The sequence below is a fragment of the Centrocercus urophasianus genome, unplaced genomic scaffold (assembly GCF_019232065.1).
Source record: "Centrocercus urophasianus isolate 14NV4802_14NV808 unplaced genomic scaffold, USGS_Curo_1.0 seq_17, whole genome shotgun sequence".
Taxonomy (NCBI): domain Eukaryota; kingdom Metazoa; phylum Chordata; class Aves; order Galliformes; family Phasianidae; genus Centrocercus; species Centrocercus urophasianus.
The window spans coordinates 18,022,160-18,043,022 of record NW_024884722.1 but is presented as its reverse complement, the minus strand read 5'-3'; the positions used below and the strand labels follow the sequence as shown (position 1 = coordinate 18,043,022).

Sequence of the window (20,863 nt, the reverse complement as noted above, 5' to 3'; positions counted from 1 at the left end):
AAAAAGACAACTCACCCAACTGGTGACAAGGCCTCCGGTTACAGAACACCCCCTCTCAGGAAGTAGCCTTCATCCAGGAGATGTTCTCCTTCCAGAGGCTAGCCCTTAAATGAGCCCAGAGAGGGCCCAGCACCCACTCGTTTCAGCCAGGTGGGAGGCACAGGTGAATTGCTTGCACCTGTGCTTCCCAGGCTGGCCACTCCCCCCCTTTTTTCCCTTCCCCCCCCCCCCCCCCCCCCCCCCCACACACACACCAGGTGCTCAATCAGTTTAGGCTGTGTCTTAACAGTTCTCTTACAACAATTTTTAAAGATTCCATCTTATACCCAGCTTTCCTGTCAGGCTTATGGGGACAAGCTTGGGGTAAATCGTGAAAATGCAGTTGGTAATGCTGTTGTGAAGTTTCTGAGACCAGGAGACTTTACCAGCTGAGAAAAAATGTGACATTATTAGACCAAAAAGTAACTCCCTATGTAGATCCCTTTATGCAGCTTTACTCATAAAATAGAAGCCACACAGTTCTGTTGTTCAACATTGGTTGTATTTAAGAACTACACTTCAGAAGGTACCGTGTGTTTGTCACACCCCACCCCCTGCACACACGCACCCCTAGCAGAGAACACACACAGCTTCCCAATACCATGGCAAGGGGCATTGAAAGCACAAGGTGAAAACGGAAGGGGAGAGTCAGTCCATCAGTGCATTGTAAATGAGCTTTCACAAAGTCAAGTGCAGCAAAAACTGTTCAGACACTTTAAAAGTTAAACCTTTGGCAAACAAAAAAGATCCTAAAGTTACGTATGTACCATTCTCTCTCCACACGGGACATGAACTCCCACCCTGAGCTCCAGGAATTGATGGTGTCTAACAAGTAGTACTGGAGACTACTGTGTGATAAATAAATAGCACAGAGATGGGATTTCATTTGAGCATCTTTCAAGCAAAGGCAGAGACTTCCCAGATTCCTGGGAAGGCCTTCTTTTGGGCCAGTCAGCAGACTAGCCTTTTTCCCCACCTGCCCAAACACTAAGCATTGAGAAGCATCCAGGTGAGCAACCTTCATTTGGCAGAATCTGCAACAAGTAACACGGCAGTCAGACTATTCTGTGACATGTACATTTCCTAAACAAGGGCTCTGTAGCTGCCAGTTACACTTCATTTGCTCTGACCTGCAAGCAGCCATAAAACTAGCCCCTAGAACCTCCAGTTCAATAAGTCTATCACCTTTGTGCAAGAAAACCTCACAGCTCGTGGTGCATGAGCTATCTCTGCAAAAGATGAGGCCAATGCCAGAGCACTTATCGAGCAGCATCTTCTCAACACTTATCGGAATCCTGTGTCACAATAAGACCTGAAGAAAGGGGAAAGTAATGGGAAGTCTCAACAACAACAAAAAAATCCCTCACTATTTTCTTTAATGAAAAAAATAGCTTCTCCCATCTATACTCTTAGGACCCATTACAACTGCATTAGATATACAAGTCCTTGGCACTATCTCCAAATCAGGAACAGCACTGCAGTGCACACTGGGCAATAAAAAGCCAGCCTCCATATGAGCCTAAGGTGTTTGGCTTTTTTTTGTTTTGTTTTGTTTTTTTGTTGTTTTTTTTTTTTTTTTTGCAGCAGAGATGGAAGAAAGCAAAACTCAACCAGAAGCTCCTCTTATTCCTCTGCCCCAGTCTTGTCACTTCCAGCCATGCCAAGTTCCAGAATGCAAGAAGGATTAAGATAAACTTAATTACAATTAAACAGAAAGCCCTGACCTCTTTCAAGTGACTGCACAAAGAAGGGAACATCACACTGGCATGGATTAAACTGATGGACAGGAACCATACAACATCACACAAACATGCGTGCAGCCACACACACTCGAGATTTTGCAGGTTTGGTAAAAAGGGCAAAATGTCTGAGGAGCTGGCATCCCTGATGGGGATAAAGGAGACTTTGTACCTGTCTGACTGTATCTCTATAGTCTCTCTCAGCACTACCACAGAATTTTTTTTTCAGACATGGCTTGATCAGTCAAGACTCAAAGACTGGCCTGACATTTATCTATCTCACTTCACAATTCCTCATCCCCTTTTAAAACACTGCAGCTTAAGAGTGGGAGAGAAGTCTTCACTCCCTAAAACTGCTGTCGGATTGAAGGTTTATCTAGACTCCTACAACAGACACTTGGAGAGCACAGGAATTGGTGCTCACATACTTGATTAATTCACTTTCACCTCTCTACCCTGTACAAAGTCTCAAGCACAGATGTCTTGAGTTAAAGAAACTGAATCATTTGTCCAGTTACTCATCATACAAGATCATTTCACTTTTTCACCTCTGCTATACAAAAAGGTGCCAGAGTTGAGCACGGACAGGTCCTCTGATAACAAAGAACTGTGAAACCTGTCACTTTCCATTACATATCCACTGCAGGCACCAACATGTAAACCCAGCCAAAAGGCCCAAACCCCATGAGGCTGAGGAAACAATCGATCCCAGTTCCCCTTCAAACTCTTCTTCAAATGCCTGAAAATCCTGAAGCAACATCTGAGTGCCAGAAGCCATGCTTCTTTTTGTGGCAAACAGAGCAGAGGAAGAAAAAAAGTTAGTGAGCATGAATCCAGCTTCCAGTAAGTGCAGACTCTTTCTTGGGAGGTTCAATCAGATGACAGTGGAGGATGATCGGGGTACTAATGGTATTGCAGTTCCAGTAGCCCCCTTTATTGTAGTGGGGCAGGGATAGGGATGGGCCAGGAAACCCATCAGTCTGTTAAGTGCTGCGTGCAATACTAGCTCTCAGTATCTTCCATTGCTTGTGAACAAAGCAGCTGCAACATCAGTCACCTGGGCAGCCAGGCATTTAGTCATACCGTCCTTTAATCATCATATTCAACAAGGGACCCACCTGTTGAAAGCAAAAACACAGTTAGACAAGATAGTTACAGAGAAGAGGCAACTGCACAGCATGCTCCTTTCACATCTAGACAGTTTAAGAGTCAAGTGCCCAAGCGCAGAGGATATCAATATTCAACTTCAGATGCCACCAAAACACTACATGCATAGTATTGGTTTGACATTTTTTCCCACTTCCCTGCATATGATTTCTCAGAACACGCTATGAAAAACAGCCAACCTTCATCAGGGGTTGCTTTTTGCATGTTAGAGAAGAGATATTCTTCACAGCTAAATCCACTCTGGTCATTAGGCTAGTACAGTTTTCAAGCAAGACCACTCCTATCTCTCAGCACTGCCTGTTGGGAAGACCTTACGCATGCTACAGTAGCAAGACAATTGCAGGGGACAGGACTGACCTCACATTATTGAACCAAAGAAGAGTTCCTGCACAGTGGTAAGGGATACAGACTATGAAAGCATTTATATTCATATCCAGTATTTTCACTCTCAGATCAACATGACATCTTCAAAAGCATATATCAGTACTTCAGTCCACTGTTTTTGAAATATCAGTTAATTAAAATTGGGGGGGAAAAAAGTAGAGATGACTGGGATTAAGGGGAAAGCACACAACTACGGAAGAGTTATTTCCAATTTAAGAGATTTGGACTCAGCAGGTAAAAACAAAATCATTTTTATTTATATATACTGGATATTGTTGCTGCAAGGAGACTTAAGATAGCTTGGGAGCAACATTTTCTTGATACTGCCCAAAGCCAAAGTACATCTTTCTCCTTAAAGCTGAACAGTTATTCTATTGCCTGTAGTTTTCCTCTATAGAATTATAATTTAAGGAGTTTGCACTTTTCAAGCCAAGAAGAATTCTGAAGACAGCACAAAGAACCAACTATAGCAAAAGAGTAAAGCTGTGTTCTCCTGCCTGTGCTGTGACAACACCTGCAGAGCCAAATAGCTTGTACCTTAAGTTTTGCATTAGCCTACAGCCATTTCAACAGCAGCAACTATTTGGTTCTCATTTGTACCTCTTGTGGACTTCCTAAGGCTTCTCCCAACATCTTCTCAATGTTTCTCATTATCGCCACTTTCTGATGAGCCTTTAATGGATATTCGATTCTCTTTGGGGTCGGGGCACCCTGAAATACCAAAAGTAGCTCACTGCATGCTTACTGAATTGGCAATTAATTCAATCTTCTCCCAGCCACTCAGCTCTTCACACCACATGAAACACAAAGTAGTTTTCAACATTAAAGCACACAGTTTGTTGCAAAGAAGATCTCACAATGACAGCACGTGCCAATAGAGCTCTATTCGAAACAGTCGTCTGCAACAGAGATATCCAAGGTGCAGGAAGGTGCTTGTGCTCACCTTGTACCAGAAGTTCACAGTGATGGTAATCCCACCATTCAGGAGAGACTCGATGTGGTGCCACCTGCATAGAAAGATCAAAAGGAAAAAAAAGAACTACTGAGAAGATATTTCTACAGCTTATAGGCAGATTGTTTGGCTGAATGAATTCAGACTGCACTGGACAAAATTGGCCCTATACCTCCAGCATGAAGAACTCAGAACTTCTGGAGAACTCCTCTATTAAATACAGATCATTTTCTTGCACATTAGTAGAGAGCACACACAGCAAGGTAACATCAGGAAGAATCATCACTCTCATCTTAAAGCAAGGAAGCAGGCTGGCCCAAGATATAACAGAAAATGACATATTTGCTGGAAGAGGCAAAGCAAAATTCTCCTAAGAGCCAGCCCAAGAGTTTAAAGAAAACTTTTTAACCCCGACTTGTTGGTCACTGCGCAGCCCCTCCATCTTTCTTACCAGTACATAGGTATGTACAGCACATCCCCTGGACCCACCACCGTCTCGTAGCCAACCACGCTCCGGAAATTTGGGAACTTCTCATAGTCAGGATTGTCAAAATCCACCTAACATAACAAAACATTAAGATACTTAGAAAAACTTCCTGCTGTGACAGTCCTTATTTGGCCACAGAATGAAATTCCTCCCTATCTTTCTTTCCTGGCTTTTACAATCCCATTTCCATCTTAACTCCATAGTATGCTCCTGCACATCCAGAAAGTACTACCAACTCAGTAAGAGTCCTGAAGTTTCTCTCCAAGCAAATCTATCTTTGGTCAAGTGATCTATGAATCAGAATAGAGGAAGCAGCTGCTGAAGACCAGATGTGCTATCAGTGAGAGAAGTTGATAATCCTAGTGCTTGCAAGTCAGGACCACACACAGACAGAAACACCTCCTGTCCTCCCACCTATACTCAGTGTATCCAATAGTTAACAGATCTGAGCACAGGTGCTGCAAAGCTCAGAAGCTCTATGCAGCTTTAACTGTAATACAGATTCTTTCCACACAGCATCTTCACAAATACCCTTGTTTTCCCATGGAGCAGAAAACAGATCTGCAACTCTCACCTGGCTCTGTCTGTCACATGGGTGGTGCACAGGATAAGGGTAGAGGCATTCAAACTGATCAGGAGGAAAAAGGATACACCTCTTGTAACCCTTAATCTGAGCGAAGAAGTTTTGCTGCTCGTCATAATGAGCTGGTGTCACATTCCCTATACAGAGAGAAAAGATAATCAAGACACTTCTGTGTAGTTATGAGAGACTGAAGCAAGTTCTATTCCTTGCTGGAGACTGTAAATACTCTTCCACAAATCAAGAAAACTAAGAAAGGAAAATAATTCCAGGAACATTACAATCTGATCATTTTATCAGTCGGTCATTACTGAACAGTTGTTACCCCACACACAATTGCCATGCTGAATCCATATTCAGCAATTTATGCTCTGCAGGATTAGGATTTCCAGCTTGTCTCCATGAACAGCAGATGGCAAATGTTGATGGGAAGCTTTTTCATAAGATAGTCTGTTTAGCTGAGAATTTTTTATAGTCAATTCTACAACTTATTATTAATCTAGAGAAAAGGAGTTTAACAGCCCGATTCCAAGAAAAGTCCTAGTAATTCTGCAAGAAAACAAGTAAACAAACCTCCTTGTCATTTGGGCTTCATAATACAACCCCCTCCTACTGTCTCAGGCACTGATTAACGGTTATGAAGCTTGACTATTATTACCAGATCTTAAATATAATCAAATCTTAAAATTTGATTATATTAAAATACAGTAAGTCATTTTATACACATCTGTTTTTTCCTTTAGGGGAGACATTGCCACTTCTAATAGAAGTCCAGAAGGCTAACTTTACTCATCTTACAAACTCTTAGACTGCAGACATTTTAAATCTATGGCATCTGAAGTATTCAAACAACAACCAGGTCTCAAAATACGATCACAATAATCACCCTGTAGTATCAATTAGAGCCTTTCCACAAGCAGATTACCTCCAGGCATTCCCAATAAGCAAACTATTCATTTTGGTTTCTTCCTTTTTATAACCTAAGCTGTGACAACAGTCCCATTCCAACTGAAAGCTTTCAATTGCTTGCTGGGGAAGAATGCTTAGGAGATAGCTGAAAATCCATCTGAAAGACTTTCAGGAACTCACAGAATTGCTAACCAAATCTTCTGCCTGACTCATAGGAAGCTACTTACCTTCCATGCCAATGAGCAGCAAGTTAGAAGTCAGTTGACCCCAGCCACGTTTCCCCTGCTGTTTGTTAATCCAGTTCCAGTTGAAGCCAAGGAAATCCACCACAATCTTCCTTCCAACCGTGTCATTCAGAGTTTGTTGCAGGTAAAGTCTGTATTTCCCCAAAGACAGGCAGGAAGCAAATATTAAGCTTTATGATGAACACAGAAATGCATCTCCACATCTCTTAAGAAAGACTTCAAAGACAAAGAAATATAACTCCTAGAGATTTTGTTTTAACAGCACTACACATGGCTGTGAAAATGAATGGCTTCAAAAAGTTCCCACAGTTTGCCAAATGGTTCCCTGGTACACAGCAAAGCAGAATACAACTCCATATGAACAACCAAAGGGGGAAAATTGGAATTTTAGATCAAAAATACCACCTCACAGGTGCAGGAGGAAGAAGCCCTAAACAGACTGGCTCACAAAAACACTCACAAATAATCCTCATTTAGATGTTTGCACTGTAAGTCATCTGCAACGAGCTAGAAACGTGCAAAGGCTCAGAAAATCCAGCATGTTTCAGTATCAAGCTGTTTGTGTTAGGCAGACATCACCTACAAACACACAGCACACAGTCAACTTTTCCTCATCTCTGTAAGAAAAAGTTAAGACAATTTACCTCAGTATTCTATGAAAAGGTTGAGTTCAATAGCCTCCACCTTTTTATCCTCAAAGCTCCTCTACCAATACCACAGTTTGTCAAAGTCAAGTGATGCATAAGGCCTCCTCTAGTTTCATGAACTGAGGGCACATATTTCTTTAGTAAGCTAACACAGCTGCTGTCAAATGGCAGCTATGCAGGAAATGCCTATAAAAATGAAGTTTGAAAGGTTTTTATCACCAGCTCTCACTGAAATGTGCCCTGTGGAGACCTGAAGAAATGGTGGAATTTCTACCTATCACTTACCTCTCAGCACTCCCTTTTTGTTGTATTTCTTGAAGTCTGTCCACAAACTCAGCAAACTTCATCTCTTCCCTACTTGACTTAGGTTTGAAATTCTTAAAATTGGCCATCTTCTTTTCATCATAGTACAAAAATTTGTGTGTACTGGCACTGTACACTGAGAAGTCCCCATTGCCAATGTTTTCCTGGAGGTAGTCCAGGTCCCACTTCAGGGCAGGATAAACCAGATTTGTATCCGTCAGCACCACTGGCTCCTGGAGAGAAACAGGAAGTTCAGTGATTCAAGGATCATTTAAACTTGAAAACTATCACGTTTGTTACTGCAGCTCTACAAACTCTCTTTTAAAATTTATAATTGGAAAAGACACTTAGAGCAATGACATGCCTTGGCCTGGAGAGAAAAACACACAAAACACAACAGGAAGTCTTAAATAAGTGGTGACTGCTCCCACAGCCAGCTCCTAGTAGCAACAGGACAGATTTTGCTATCTATTTAGCTAATCTCTAACATGGGAGGTTAGGCAAACAGAAGCTGGGGACTGTTTCAGATTTGCTTGGTTCTGTCACGTAGCAAGGAAACAAATTCTGCCTCATCATTTCCACTCTGACAACTAAGGGGTAAATACTGGCAAAAAAAAGTAATTCTAAATCCAGAGAAAGTGTTTATTGCTTTTTTCATGGAGAAAAACTGCAAAATACAACCATCCAAAACCTGAGATTATAACTTCCCTTCTACCCAAAAAACCACTAGAGAAGTAAGGCAAAAAATGTTATTTGTCTCCTCGTCTACAAACACTAAGAGTCCTAAACAAGAACGACACCTGCTATATTCTCACACTGTGCAAACACAACACCCCTTCCTGCTGGACTGCTGGCCCCAAACCTGGCAATCTTACCAAGCTCTGAGCTTGTCCTCCAGAACCAATAGAAGAGCAGCCACTGCAATGCAAACTTCACATCTGTGGCCACACTCGCTTCAACAATAACTGCACGCACACGGTTTTACACAGTATTTCCGTGATTTCCGCTCAAAAAACTTAAGTAAATAAAGCAAAAGCTCCTATACGTACAAAAGCCAAGGCTGCAGCACCAGAAGGAATAATAACAAATAACGGAACCGGGAACCCGGCGGGCTACAAGTCCGCACGGGAAGAGGGCAAGCGGGGCACACAGAGCGAAGAAAGCGGCAGTCCCGAGGGACGAGTCGGGAGGCGGAACGGATAGTACAGGCGCCAGAAGCGCCCCGTAGCCCATAAGCTGCCCCGCGGGCTCCGTTCCGCACGGCAGGAGGAGCAGCGCCGCCCGCTCCCAGCCTCACCTCGTTCTCGATGAGCTCTTCGGCGCGGGGGTCGCTGTGGCTGAGGCGCGGGATGGGCCGCGTCTCGAAAGAGTAATGGCGGAACTGGGAATCGCTCCAGCCAGGCCCCGCTGGGCCGTCCCGGCACCCCGCCGCCGAAGAGGAAGAGGAGGAAGAGGCCGCCGCCATCACCGCCTCGGCCGGGGAACCCGGAACTAGAAAACCGGAAGCGGAAGATGCCCGCCCACGGCAACGCCGGAAGCGAAGGGAAGGGCACCACGGAGACGGGAGGTGGGAATAGAGGCTAATGGCGCCCCCCTGCGTTGTGGTGGTTCTGGCGGAGGGCCGGCCCTGGCTCTCGCTTTTTCTTCTCTTCCTTTCTGTCCTTGCCAGCCACCGTCGGAAGCGCTGCGCGGCGGGACGATGGCGGCGGCCGGGCGCGGCGGTGTCCTCTGGCAGCAAGCAGCAAGTTGGCTGCGGGCGGCGCGGGCCGCCGCTGCGGCGCCCTCAGGGGCACGGGCGGGTAAGGGGCGGCCGGGAGCGGGGGGCCGCGGCGGGATGGGCGGCTGCGGCGGAATGGGCGGCGTCCTTGAGGCCTGCGGGCTGTGAGGGCGCCGTGCCCTTCCCGGCCGGGCCTGCGCCCACTGCCCCGCTCCGTCTAGCTTCGGGTCTGACCAAGGATCAACTGCCCGGGCCATACCCAAGAACGGCGGAGGAGCGGGCGGCAGCCGCCAAGAAGTACAACATGCGAGTGGAGGACTACCAGCCCTACCCTGACGACGGCTTCGGGTGAGTTGGGAGCCCCTGCCCCCTGCGGCCGGGGTCTGGCTGCAGCCTGCTGCACTCCTCACTGCTGCGTGTCTGTGGGCTTGGAAGGCATCGCGTGGGTATTGCAGCGGTGGGTGTGTTGGCATAGGTGTGTGTTCAAAAAGATATATGTGCACGAGGATTCATATGTAGATATGTATATGGATATATATTATGTGCCAAATGTGCCAAAATTAATACAGATTTCTCGAAGCTGTGGGGTTTTGTCTGTTTTTCACAGGTATGGTGATTATCCCATGCTCCCTAATAAGTCCATACATGAGCGAGACCCCTGGTACCAGTGGGACCAGCCAGATGTGAGGCACAACTGGGGAGAGCCGGTGAGAACACCTGCAACAGCGTTCAGCATCAGTGCTGCTGTTACTGAATGGCATTACGTGGGCATCCTTACTGTGCTTGCTTTGTTATTCCTTGTTCAAACACATCCACAAGCACGGGGGTGTTACACACAGTGCAGGAACAGTCAGAAGTAAAGGCTGTGACCATCAGGAGAAACCTGCTCAAATAAAGCATCTGTGTCAACTTTCATTATGTTAAGCTCCTCAAGCTCCTGGTCAGGAGTAAGCACTTCTGTTAGTATGTGGCCTTTCTGTGAAGGACTGGAATCTAGCTGTTATTATTGAGTTGGTAGTTGACTTGAGCTCTTTTTACTAGAAGTAGAGTTTATATAAGTTTGTGATGTAATACATCATAGTATAAACATGCAAGAGCTTACTAGCATGTGTATCACAGAGTAGAGTTTAAAGTCTGCGTTGCAGTGTCTGTAGGAAGCACCACATAGAAAACCTTGTGGTGATTCTGTATTTTTGTGCTGGTCAGCACGTGAAGGCACGTATAGGTAATGCTGCCCTTAAGATGGGTAAGATTTTTAGTTGTAAGAACTGGCTCTTGTTTACTACTTGAGGTGGCTTCCTACTGCCCTTACTCTTAAGGAGTAGCAGCAGGTGCTTTACCTACTTTGAGGAACCAGCTTCCAAATAGCAGGTGGTTGCTTCTTTGTTTGGAATACAGCTGCTAATTCTGTTCAGATGTGTGACCGATCTTTCATAAAAAAAAAAAAGGGTCCCAGTTTCTACCAAGACTTCTCAACTGTGCTGGGGAATAAATCTAAAGTGGAGTGATTATGCATATAAATAAACATTGCTCCTGTCTTATAATTAAGCATGATTGCCAGGTATGAACATAGGATGGAACTCGGAGCCTTGTTTTACCGTAAGCAATTATTGCCTCTGTGGCTTTATCTCCACTTGTGTGGTGGAGATTAAAGGTAACTTCTAGCAGTTTTGTGATTGAGAATGTTGTAAATAGTTCTAGGTAAAAGCAGCTTGAGTACTGCTGGTAAATCTGTATCCTTCTTTGTTCTTGTTATTCTTTAGATGCACTGGGACTTTGACATGTATATTCGGAATCGTGTTGATACATCACCTACTCCAGTTCCATGGCATACTATGCGCAACCACTTCCTGATTTTTTTGGGTACCATGCTGGTCATGTTTGCTCTTGGAGAGATCTATCCATCTTACAGGCCTGTGGTGAGTGATACTCTTGGGCAGAGGGAGGGAAAATAGCTGTGCTGCTTGTCACTGCTGATGGCCAAAAGAGTATTTTCTGCTGCAGTTGGGTGAGTGTGGATGTGAAACCCTGCTGGCAACAAGAGACACTTCATTCAACCTAAGTTACTCTGTTGGCTGGCTCAGTTGAGTTCAGAGGTTGTTTCACAATGAGCAGTTCTCATTTCCAGGGAACTAATTTTTAATTTTCTTACGGGATCCATCCTTTGGTCTAGGCTTTCTACTGCCTGTGTGCCCATGTGCATGAGAAATGCCTTTTTCCTCTTCTCTAGCCCCATGTTTTTCATTCTCTCCAATGATCTGCATCATTTTGAATACTACTGATAAATGAGTCTGAACACAAACAAGCAAACAGTTCTTGCAATGCGTTATCCTCACACTGTGAGATGAACTGTTGGTTGATTAAATATTTCCCTGTTGAAAGGCTTGGGTTTTTGCAAAAAAACAACCCAACCTCTAATGCCTGAATTTCCTGATCTGATATTTCTACTGAAGCAGTTACACTGAAATTTAAGGAGTGGCTGACATGCCTTCTTTTTTAAGGGGGAAAGGTTAGGGGTCTTAGAGGAGACTGAGGAGGAAGTTGAATGAGATGTTTTCTCCTTACCTCCTAAGTTGCTTGTTTGAATGTGGTGTATTTGCTGCTGTTTTTTGTCTTTGTAGGGACCGAAGCAGTATCCCTTCAATGATCTGTATCTGGAGAAAGGAGGGGACCCCAATAAAGAGCCACCAGTTGTGACGCACTACAAAATCTGAAAGCTGCTGGAAGTGCTTTTTATCCTGCACTAGCTCTGCTGGGGCTGGCATCTTCTTTAGTTTTCACTGCAGCATAAGTTAATGCTTGTTCTTCAACATTGAACCACTAACTGCAGTGAAATATATCAATTATACCTATTGTGCTAGTTGTCTTCTGTTGTTTTAAAAAGGTGAAGCAGTGGCCAATGGAATTAAATGTTATTTGCCATTTTTCTAGACAGGCATTTGGGGCAAACTTCTGGCTTATAAATATTTTTGTAGAAGGTGTATTTGCTAAACCTGTTTATGTTGAAGATATTGCTTGTTACTAAGTGGCTTACTGGAGATACAGCTTGGAATTGAACATATAACATATAACTTGATGTGAAATGTCTGGTCTGGTAAGTGTAGGTGCCAGATTTTGGGAGTCTCATTCCATGCGAATAACTGTCCTTCCTCAGTGGGATTTGGCTTTGATCTTTTCCTGCTGTAGATGACTTTAGTGAAGCCTGCCAAAAAAAAGCTAGCAAACAAACCCAGCTCTGGTCTGGACTTCAGGTCTGAGAGCACAGGTGCTCAAGCTGTGTGCTACACAGCCGGAGCTCAGGTAAGGGCCTCCTGTGGTGTTATTCCCTGTTTGATTGGGAAAGTTATGCATAGTTTAATTAAGCTCCTTTATTTTCTAGCTCCACCCTTTGCCATAAGCTTTTCCCTCTTTGCTAAAGGGGGCAATGCCTTCCACATAGGTGTGTGATAGAAGTTCCATTTCCCTGCTCTGCTGTCAGCACCCTGCTGTCATTCAGTTGTGTGCATTACGGGAAGCGGACATTTACAGGAAACGATTTGCAATTACCAGTGTAAGAAAAGACCTCATAACGGCATTCTAAAGGGCAGTTTGGTCTCTGTGTCATTTCTGTAGGGATGTGTATGCAAGGAAATGAGGTGACCGAGTCCTAGGACACAGAAGTGTTTGTAAATAAGGCTGACCTCTTGGGCAGTGCTGAGCAATCCACGCGCTGCCTGGCTCCTGCTTTTAAGCTGGAAACAACGGTGCTTTACCTCAGCGGGGTTTGAGTTTTTCGGGTAATTTTTTGAAGTGCGGGGACCACGAAACAACGTGTTGTGCACAGGAAGGCGCTCCTGGGGACGCTGAGCGGTAGGCACCGCGCCGCAACTCCGCCCGCACTCCATCTGCGGCCGAGCCGCGGGGAGGCGCCGCTGGCGCGTGCGCAGTGCAGCGGGCGGGGCGCGTTCCTCGGAGGCGGCGCCTTTTGGGCTCCCGGCGGCCACCGTCGTAGGGCTCAGCTGCGGGACTGAGCGGCGGGACGGCCGGCAGCCGGTAAGGGCCGCGGCCTCTCCTTCCTTCTCCTCCCCGTCCCTCCTCGCCCCCACCCTGGCCGGCACCGAGCGGCCGCTTCTGCTCCGCACCGCTCTGCCCCGGGAACCGCCCGCGGGCCGACGTCGCGGCCTCCGAGCTAGCCGCCTCCGCCGCTCGGGTCGGCGTTACCGCGGCTCCGTCGCCGTCCCTCTCTCCCGGCGGCACGGCGCGCGTGACCGCTGGGTGCGCCGGGCCGGCCCCGTGCCCTCGGAGCGGCTCTGCGCCCGGTGTCCTCCGCCGCCCCGGTACGTGTGCGCGCGCCGTGCGCAGAGCGTGCCTGGCGACAGTTGGAGTGTGCTCTCAGCGTGACAAGTTTCTTTAGGCGTGTGGCTGGAGTGCACGAAACTCAGAAGTTTCTTTCCGTGTCACGATGGTGTCGGAGAGGAATGCCGAGCCCTGCCCTACTGCGACCCCGCCTCGGCAGCGCCGGCGATTAGCCGCGATTAAGTGCCTGTGCCGCCTGTAATCTGGGTCTATAATAAGCACCTGGAAGAGCTGTAGGCTGCGATGCCGGAGAGCTGCGGAAAGGAAGGAGCGGTGCGAGGGCTTGGGATTGATCCTGGGGTGTGGGGCGTCACGCAGTTTGCATCTCAGCTCCTGTGCCGTGGCCCTATGACCTCTGTCGGTTCCGGGGGGCTGCTTTGCTTTGCTGCTTTGCTTTGCTGCCAGGTGACCTTGGCTGAGTGTTGTGTTCTGCTGTGTGATTGGTTACAGTGGGTCGGGCTGGCAGCTTCCTTCGTGGGCTGTGCAGGAGGGCAGCATCACCGGGAGCTCTTGAAAGGAGCGGGATGCCCGGGGGCGAGGGGGTGTGGTGTCACTATCCATGGAAGTGTTTAAGAACCGTGGAGGCGTGGCACTGAGGGGTATGGTTAGTGGGCACGGTGGTGGTGATGGGATGGTTGGACACAATGATTGTAGAGGTCTTTTCCAACCTTAATGATTTTATGAAGGGGGAATGGTTTGATGCCCAGTGGTGTGGGGGACTGGAGAAGTGAGTAGGGCCAAACTGACAGTCCTGGGTGGGGAAGGAGAGAGGCCTCGCAGGAGTGGCATCGGGGTTGGTTATTGTGGCAGCTCTGAGATTCAAACAGAAGATAGAAGGTCAGCTTGGTCTTTTACAAGTGTTTCAAGCTATTGTAGATAAGGAATTCTGCCCCTGTCAGCACCGCGTGTAATCCATCACGGTATTAGAGCATGTGCTACTACCCGTGCCCTCCATTTCCCAGCAGTGAGCGGTGCCCGGCAGGGCCGGGTTTGGCTTTGCAGGCGTTGTTACCATTTAAGGACACTGTGCAGGAAAGCAAGGCTGGGAGAGGCTTTGGGGGAGCACTGCTTCTGTTCTGCTGCTGCCACTTGGGCTGAGATCCGCTGATGCATTGTGTCTGTAATCGGATGTTCCTCTGGAGGAGTGGGAGGTGGAATTGTCATGGCTAATTAATTAAAGGTCGTAAGAAAAGCATGAGCTTTCTCAGAAGTCTTAGGTGCTATTTTGGGAGATGACAGCAGGTGGCAATCTCTCCTTAAAAATTGTGCTGTGGAAGAGTCCGCTACTTGTGAGTTTTTCTCAGACAACCACAAGAGGTTGCTAAAGAGCCTTTTCTTTCTTTAAGGATCGTGGAAGACTCAAGTCAGGGCTTCTTACCTTATGGACTTAGAGCCCAGGGATTTAAGGAAGTGTTGCTGCATTGGTACTGCTGCAATGGAGCTGAAATAGTAGAATTTGCTTTAGGGCGTGATACTGTGATCTTCTGGCTTCCCGTGTGTCTTCTGTGGGCCCTCAAATCTGTTGGGCCTACTGCTGCATTGCCTTGATGGCTGGGGACATAGAAGCTGTCCAGTTCCTGTTGTCTAATACTCCTGCAGTTGTCCTGTTGATGTTCAGCCAATTTATTAGGCAAGCCACTTGTTTGCTTTCCTGTATCTGAGTGAGTTAGCATGGGCAAGACGTTTTACCTTCCAGTTTTGTTCTAACAGAATTTTGTGAAAAGAGAACAATAATGCTGACTTTCTTATGCAAAATGTTTAGTGCTTTATTGACAAGAAGAGCTGGGCAATCAGTCCGTAAGGTTTTTATGGTTTTGTGAGTTTGTCTTTGAGTTTGCCTGTTAAATACAGATTGTGGCAGCCATCCCTGCAGCCTATCCAGCACAGAGGGTAAGCAGAGGGAGGAAGCCTGTAACATTCACCTAGCCAGGAGTTTGGTGGTTACACTCTTCATTGTTTTACTTACCAGGAAGAGGGAGTCTCTTGGCCATAATGTAATAACGTTAATGGGTCAGCAGGAGGTTGTCATTTCAAAGTAAAGCAGTGAGGCTTGCGTGTGCATCTGGCTCCTGCAGCTGATGGAGCTCAAGCAGAGGACGGTGAGGCAGGGAGGGGACTGATAGGAAACACGCTGGCTGCCTGACACCCCTGTTCTGATGGAGTAAGGATGTTTTTGCGTTAGGCCCTTGCTAGCAGATTCCTGAGGCTCCTTCTGGAGATGTTTTCATTCCTCACTGCTGAAAAGGGGAGCAGGCCAGGACAGTGTTTCTCTGTGACTGTGCTCCCTAAAAAATGAATGCTAAAAAGCATTCAAACAGCATGTCCTGGCATGACATGAGGAAGTGGGAATATGTCCTTACCCTTCTGACTGGCGACAGAGAATAAGCTGAGGCTGGAGTTACTAGACATGAGGTCTGAGTCCTAGAAATGCTGCTGACCAAATGTCTCTGCATGGGGTAACTGTCAGTTGGAGGCCGTCAAGATGATGGAAGACTTTCAAAACTTTTCTTAATATGCTTTGGCCTGGCAGTGGGCTGGGCACAGCAAGCTACCTTTATGAAGGAGACCAGGAAGAAGCGTCCGTGTTCTGGTCTATGGTCAAACTCTGTATGATTGACATTTGTTATCCTGCATCTGGACGGAGAGACCACGTGGGCTCGGGATGTGACTAAACTAACAGCCTGGCTAATGGTTATGTGCCTGAAAGGCCTGGAATTGATTGGTGCTGGCTGCTTTCTACCCAGTAGGAAGGAGATCCTACCTGGAACAGCAGTTATATTTGTACTCAATGTTGAAGTCTCCTGACTGTGCACTGTTGATGTTTGTCTTTCAATTATTTTGCTACATTATTGCCTAACTGTCTCTGCAGTGATGTTGGGAGGTTGTGTTGCCCTTGTATGGGTGTGTGTCTGGCTACTCAGTCTCAGTAAAAAGAATTATGGTCAGAGCTGGGCTTGAAACCCAATGGATAATTCTGGGTCACTTCCTCTCTCCTTTCTGCTACCATTTACAAACTGAAGCAGAAGGTCAAATGATTTTTCCTTTGGCTTCTCTGAGGTGTGAGAGCAAAGTACATTAATTAAATTGGCATGTGGTAGCGTTGCACTTCGTTTTCTGTTGCCACATCGCTTTGCTGTTTGGAATTTACCCTGTCCTTAGATTCTATCTGCTCCATTTTTTCCTATGTGTCCTGACACCGGCGTGTTCAGAGAGAGCAACTGGTGCTTTACAAATACATTTAAATGAATTTCTGCTGCTGATTTAAACCAGCCTGGGCTGAAGACTTGAGTGCGTTGTTTAATTCGGATCCCCTCCCTTTCACTGAAATTCTCCTGTAACTGGAGTATATGAAAAAGAGACATGCACTAAGGAAACTCTGGGTTCAGACAGCAGGAATTGTGTTTTAATTAATTTGTACCAGTAAAACTGTACTAACTCAGGAAGCAGCAAATAATTACTCTCAGTAGAGAGAGAGCTTTTTTTCTCGATACCACTGTAAGGAGTATGCTTTGTTACTGTTGTGGTTATTTTCATGTTGGCTTTGTCTAGCTATTTAACTGTGTGAAATTTCTTCTAGAGCCTAGAAAATGAAGCTAAAGGAAATTGAGAGAACTGCTGTAGAAGCTTGGAGTCCTGCAAACAACCACCCCATTTATCTAGCAACAGGTAAAGTTCTTCACGATTCAATAAACTCAGAGTATGAATCACAGAGAGACTTTAAGTAGAGCTGTATTGTAAAAAGAAAAAAACAAACAAAAAAAACAGACTTTCAGGATTTCCTACTTTAATTATCTCTTGAAATTATCTCTTAATATGCTGAAAACATTATCACTTTTTTTAAGTGACATCCCTATGGAGGTTATTTTTTATGCCTGGCATTAACACCTTAAAGAGCAGTCATTTTTCAGAGGGTGAATACATTGCTTTTTTGATCTAGCTTCTAATTAAGTCTGTATGAACTCCAGTGCCTGCTTGCTATAAAAAAATTAAAGTTACGTAGTATATCTGTGGAACTAATGCACCCTAATCGTGTTCACTTAAGCTCACTTTCAGTTTGTTGGTTTTCAGTCATTATCAAGTAGCTTGACAGCCAAAGAATAAAATTCTTTTCTTCCTAATACCACTTGGTTTGGTTTACATTCAGTTTTCAATGCTTCTGCAGAACCATCATTTACAATTTTTATAACCATATTATTTCCTGAAGCACAAAATCACCACGTTCACAGAGTTGGAAGTAGGTGAATTTAGCGTCCATGTGGATCTTACAGCTTGCGTTGTCTACCCAGTGTGGGAAGTAATCAGGCCTGTCTGCTGTCTGTCTGGGTTGTGCAGGGTTGACATATTGTCCTGCTTTTTTTTTTTTTTTTTTTTTTTTTTTCAGCAATGGCTCTCAGAAGACTACAAAAGCCAACTAAAGTTTGGCTTTTGCCTTAAAAGCAGCATTACTGTTTTTGGGGTAGATTTTCTATTTTGAGTTTCTCTACTAAGACCAGAGTTTTGATTGGACCAAAGGCCTTGGCTTCAATCTGTTTTAGATCAGAAGCTGCAGTTTATTGTTTGTACTGCTTTTTTATGATCCCTTGGGCTCTTCTCTTGCCATAGGCAGTTACAAAGCATCCCTGTTGTAGCTGGGTAATTATTTGCATGGCAGTGTCTCATTAGGTGATGTTAAATCTATTTTTAACTTTTATTCCCTAAACTGGGGAGAAGGAAGCCATCACTGAGTGACTACTGTTTCTGTGTGGGTTGCAAGGAGTGCTTTGTTGGCTTAAGACTGGAGAGCTTTTGTTGTAGGCTAAGTATAGAACTTATGATCATGACTTCTGGTCAAAGTTGAGTAGTATACAGAAATATTTAAGAGCATAATTTTACCTGGATCTGAAAAAGCAACTGTATTTGTAATTTCAATTACAACTTAATATCAGGAACTGTGGTAGTTTAGATAAGGTACATGAAGTATATCTATCTAAAAGAGAGGAAAATACTTGCATAGCAGTGATCCTCATGCCCAGAATTTCTTGAAGAGTTTTTAATTTCTTTTAAAGTCTCAGTTGTACTAGTTCCTGTTTCTGAGGTACTTGCATATGTCCTCTCCCTGAATAGGCACAGCACTGATGATGTGTTGACTACTAAGTTTACCAGTGCCTTGTTTATATATAGTGATCTTGAAAAAGTGTCAGTTCTAAATACTACCCTTGTACTTCTGCTAGGAACATCTGCCCAGCAACTGGATGCATCCTTCAGTACAAATGCCACCTTGGAAATATTTGAGGTTGACTTCAGGGATCCCTCTCTGGACATGAAGCAGAAAGGAACGCTTCCTGCCTCAAACAGGTATCAGTGTCTCATGCTATTGCCCAGTGGAACTGAAGAGGGGTTTTTCTGGTACAAAAAAGGAGAGAGGGGATTTGTTTTCAGGGTAGAAAGTGATCTTTTGAATCAGTTTCTCTCTGTCATCAAGGACTAAATATTTTTGACTTCACACAAATCGCATTGGAGGTTTGGTAATGCAAAATGTCTTGACTTCCACCAAATACTGTAGCCTATGCTGACTTTATTTTCTTCTTTAGGTTTCATAAGCTGATCTGGGGTAACTTTGGAAATGGGTCCCCAGAATCCTCTGGAGTGATCATTGGTGGAGGGGAAAATGGTGTACTGACAATGTACAGTGCACACCGGATCTTGGCTTCAAAGAGTGATCCTGTGATTGGGCAGACAGAGAAGCATTCAGGGCCTGTTCGAGCTCTTGACTTCAATCCTTTCCAGGTATGTCACATAAAGATACTTACAAACGAACGTGGGTTTGGTTTTTTTTCCCTTGTATGTACAGATTTATTAACTGTAGGAACAATAGTTAACCTGAAAGAGATGTGCTAGTTGTGCCACAAGATTGATTTGGAACTTTGATTAGGGCACCGCTCACAGCTTTGTTACTGGATTACACTGTGACCTTGATTCATTTTACCTCAAAACAAAACATATCTTGTAATGCCGTTACAAGCTGGACCATTGCCCTTCTGAAGGCAGGACTTTTTTTTTTTTTTTTTTTTTTTTTTTTTTTCCAATTAGTGTTTAATGCAGTGGGGTTTTGATTATGCTTGAAGAGGCTGCAAAATAAGCAAAAACTGGACAGAACACGAGTTCTTGTGGCAGCACAAAGGCAAATTGGTCTGTGAACACAAACTGTTTTGGGAAGCCTGCACTTTCTGATGCCTGGAGCAAAGGCTTAGCTAGCCAGAGGCAGTGGCTTCCAGACCTGTGTGAAAGTTTCATGATTAAAGGTATTCAACTGCAAATCTAGTTGCCTGCTAGACAAATTTTAAATAAGCTTCTATCGTGGCACAGCTGAAGACATAGAGGCCAGAAACATGCTCAGTTTATAATCTTAGAGGCATCTGTTAAATAGAACTCTTATTTGGCTGTGGAAGTCTTGAGTTTTTTTGCTTATGCTTATTCTTAGGAAATCTGTCCTCTTTCCCCATAAGCAGGAAACTCAGATGACCTTTTCTTTTTTTTTCTGCAGAGCAATCTTCTGGCTTCTGGAGCCAATGATTCTGAAATTTTCATCTGGGACTTGAATAACTTCAGTGTGCCTATGACTCCAGGAACTAAATCACAGGTAAATGAGTTTTCCTCCAGGCAATAGCACCGCAGTCGTATATCTCAGTAGGGAAGGCAAAACGTGTGACTGTATGGAATCATCTTGGTGTAGTTAGTCTGTGAAGGGAGAATAAGCTTGACCTTTGTCAGGGGAAAGATGAATCATAACTGATAGGCTTCATTTTGAGGGGGTGGAAAGAATGCTGTAAGGAAGGTGAGGTAGGCTAATAAATTGTGGAACAATGCACTTTGCATGGATGAGTAAGCTCTTTGTGAATTTGCATTGGGTACCTGACCAGTTTGTCTTAAGGTGCAGTTGGGGCATGTGTTTTGGATTAATGATGCTTTATTGTGCTTTCTCTGAGGAATCAATTTACTTCAGGCTTCATGTGAAGCTTTTCATATTCCATGAAGGCAAAATATACCCAGCGTGGCCAGTGAGCCATTTAATGCTTCTCAGCTGTTATTTCTAGATAATTTTTCCTGAGTTTGAAAGGGAATAAGCTGATTATGATCATGTTATTCAGGACAACCATAGTAAACTTGTCTAAAAGCAGGTTAGCTTTTTCTCCAATAAGCCTCGCATTTGTCTCCTTTCCTATCTATCTCCTGCATTGCAGGAGATACAGTAACATCGATTAGCCTTGAATGCTGTACCATTTTCCATCTCACTGCACTTCTGAAATGTTGCACAAGGTCATTTTTCCATTTATGTTTCTCATGGGAGTCAGAGTAAAAACATTAATATTCTCTCAGCTA

The 20,863-nt window shown here is 44.9% G+C and overlaps 3 protein-coding genes across 9 annotated transcripts in view; 2 read left to right on the top strand and 1 right to left on the bottom strand.

The window, feature by feature from the left end:
* Positions 1-522: 522 nt before the first annotated feature.
* Positions 523-8,928, bottom strand: HIF1AN (hypoxia inducible factor 1 subunit alpha inhibitor). The gene is made up of 8 exons (XM_042818628.1): positions 8,750-8,928; positions 7,435-7,685; positions 6,485-6,633; positions 5,343-5,488; positions 4,733-4,839; positions 4,273-4,336; positions 3,930-4,040; positions 523-2,896 (listed from the first exon to the last, which is right to left on the bottom strand). The coding sequence occupies exons 1-8, from the start codon at positions 8,915-8,917 to the stop codon at positions 2,852-2,854; spliced, it is 1,041 nt and encodes a 346-aa protein (XP_042674562.1). The 5' UTR covers positions 8,918-8,928; the 3' UTR covers positions 523-2,851.
* Positions 8,929-9,136: 208 nt separating this feature from the next.
* NDUFB8 (NADH:ubiquinone oxidoreductase subunit B8) lies at positions 9,137-12,099 on the top strand. The gene is made up of 5 exons (XM_042818629.1): positions 9,137-9,251; positions 9,391-9,517; positions 9,777-9,876; positions 10,933-11,088; positions 11,791-12,099. The coding sequence occupies exons 1-5, from the start codon at positions 9,152-9,154 to the stop codon at positions 11,881-11,883; spliced, it is 576 nt and encodes a 191-aa protein (XP_042674563.1). The 5' UTR covers positions 9,137-9,151; the 3' UTR covers positions 11,884-12,099.
* A 1,013-nt stretch (positions 12,100-13,112) lies between these two features.
* The window catches only part of SEC31B (SEC31 homolog B, COPII coat complex component), a 32,511-nt gene continuing 24,760 nt past the window's right edge, over positions 13,113-20,863 (top strand). The window contains exons 1-5 of one of the 7 annotated variants that reach the window (XM_042817664.1): positions 13,113-13,201; positions 17,082-17,170; positions 18,715-18,838; positions 19,075-19,270; positions 20,028-20,123. In XM_042817664.1, coding sequence (XP_042673598.1) covers positions 17,092-17,170; positions 18,715-18,838; positions 19,075-19,270; positions 20,028-20,123 — 495 coding nt within the window. In that variant the 5' untranslated portion in view covers positions 13,113-13,201; positions 17,082-17,091. Of the gene's footprint in view, positions 13,202-13,555; positions 13,778-16,508; positions 17,000-17,081; positions 17,171-18,714; positions 18,839-19,074; positions 19,271-20,027; positions 20,124-20,863 lie in introns of those variants that run through there. The other 6 variants (XM_042817665.1, XR_006168635.1, XR_006168636.1 and 3 more) reach the window with 6 other exon arrangements.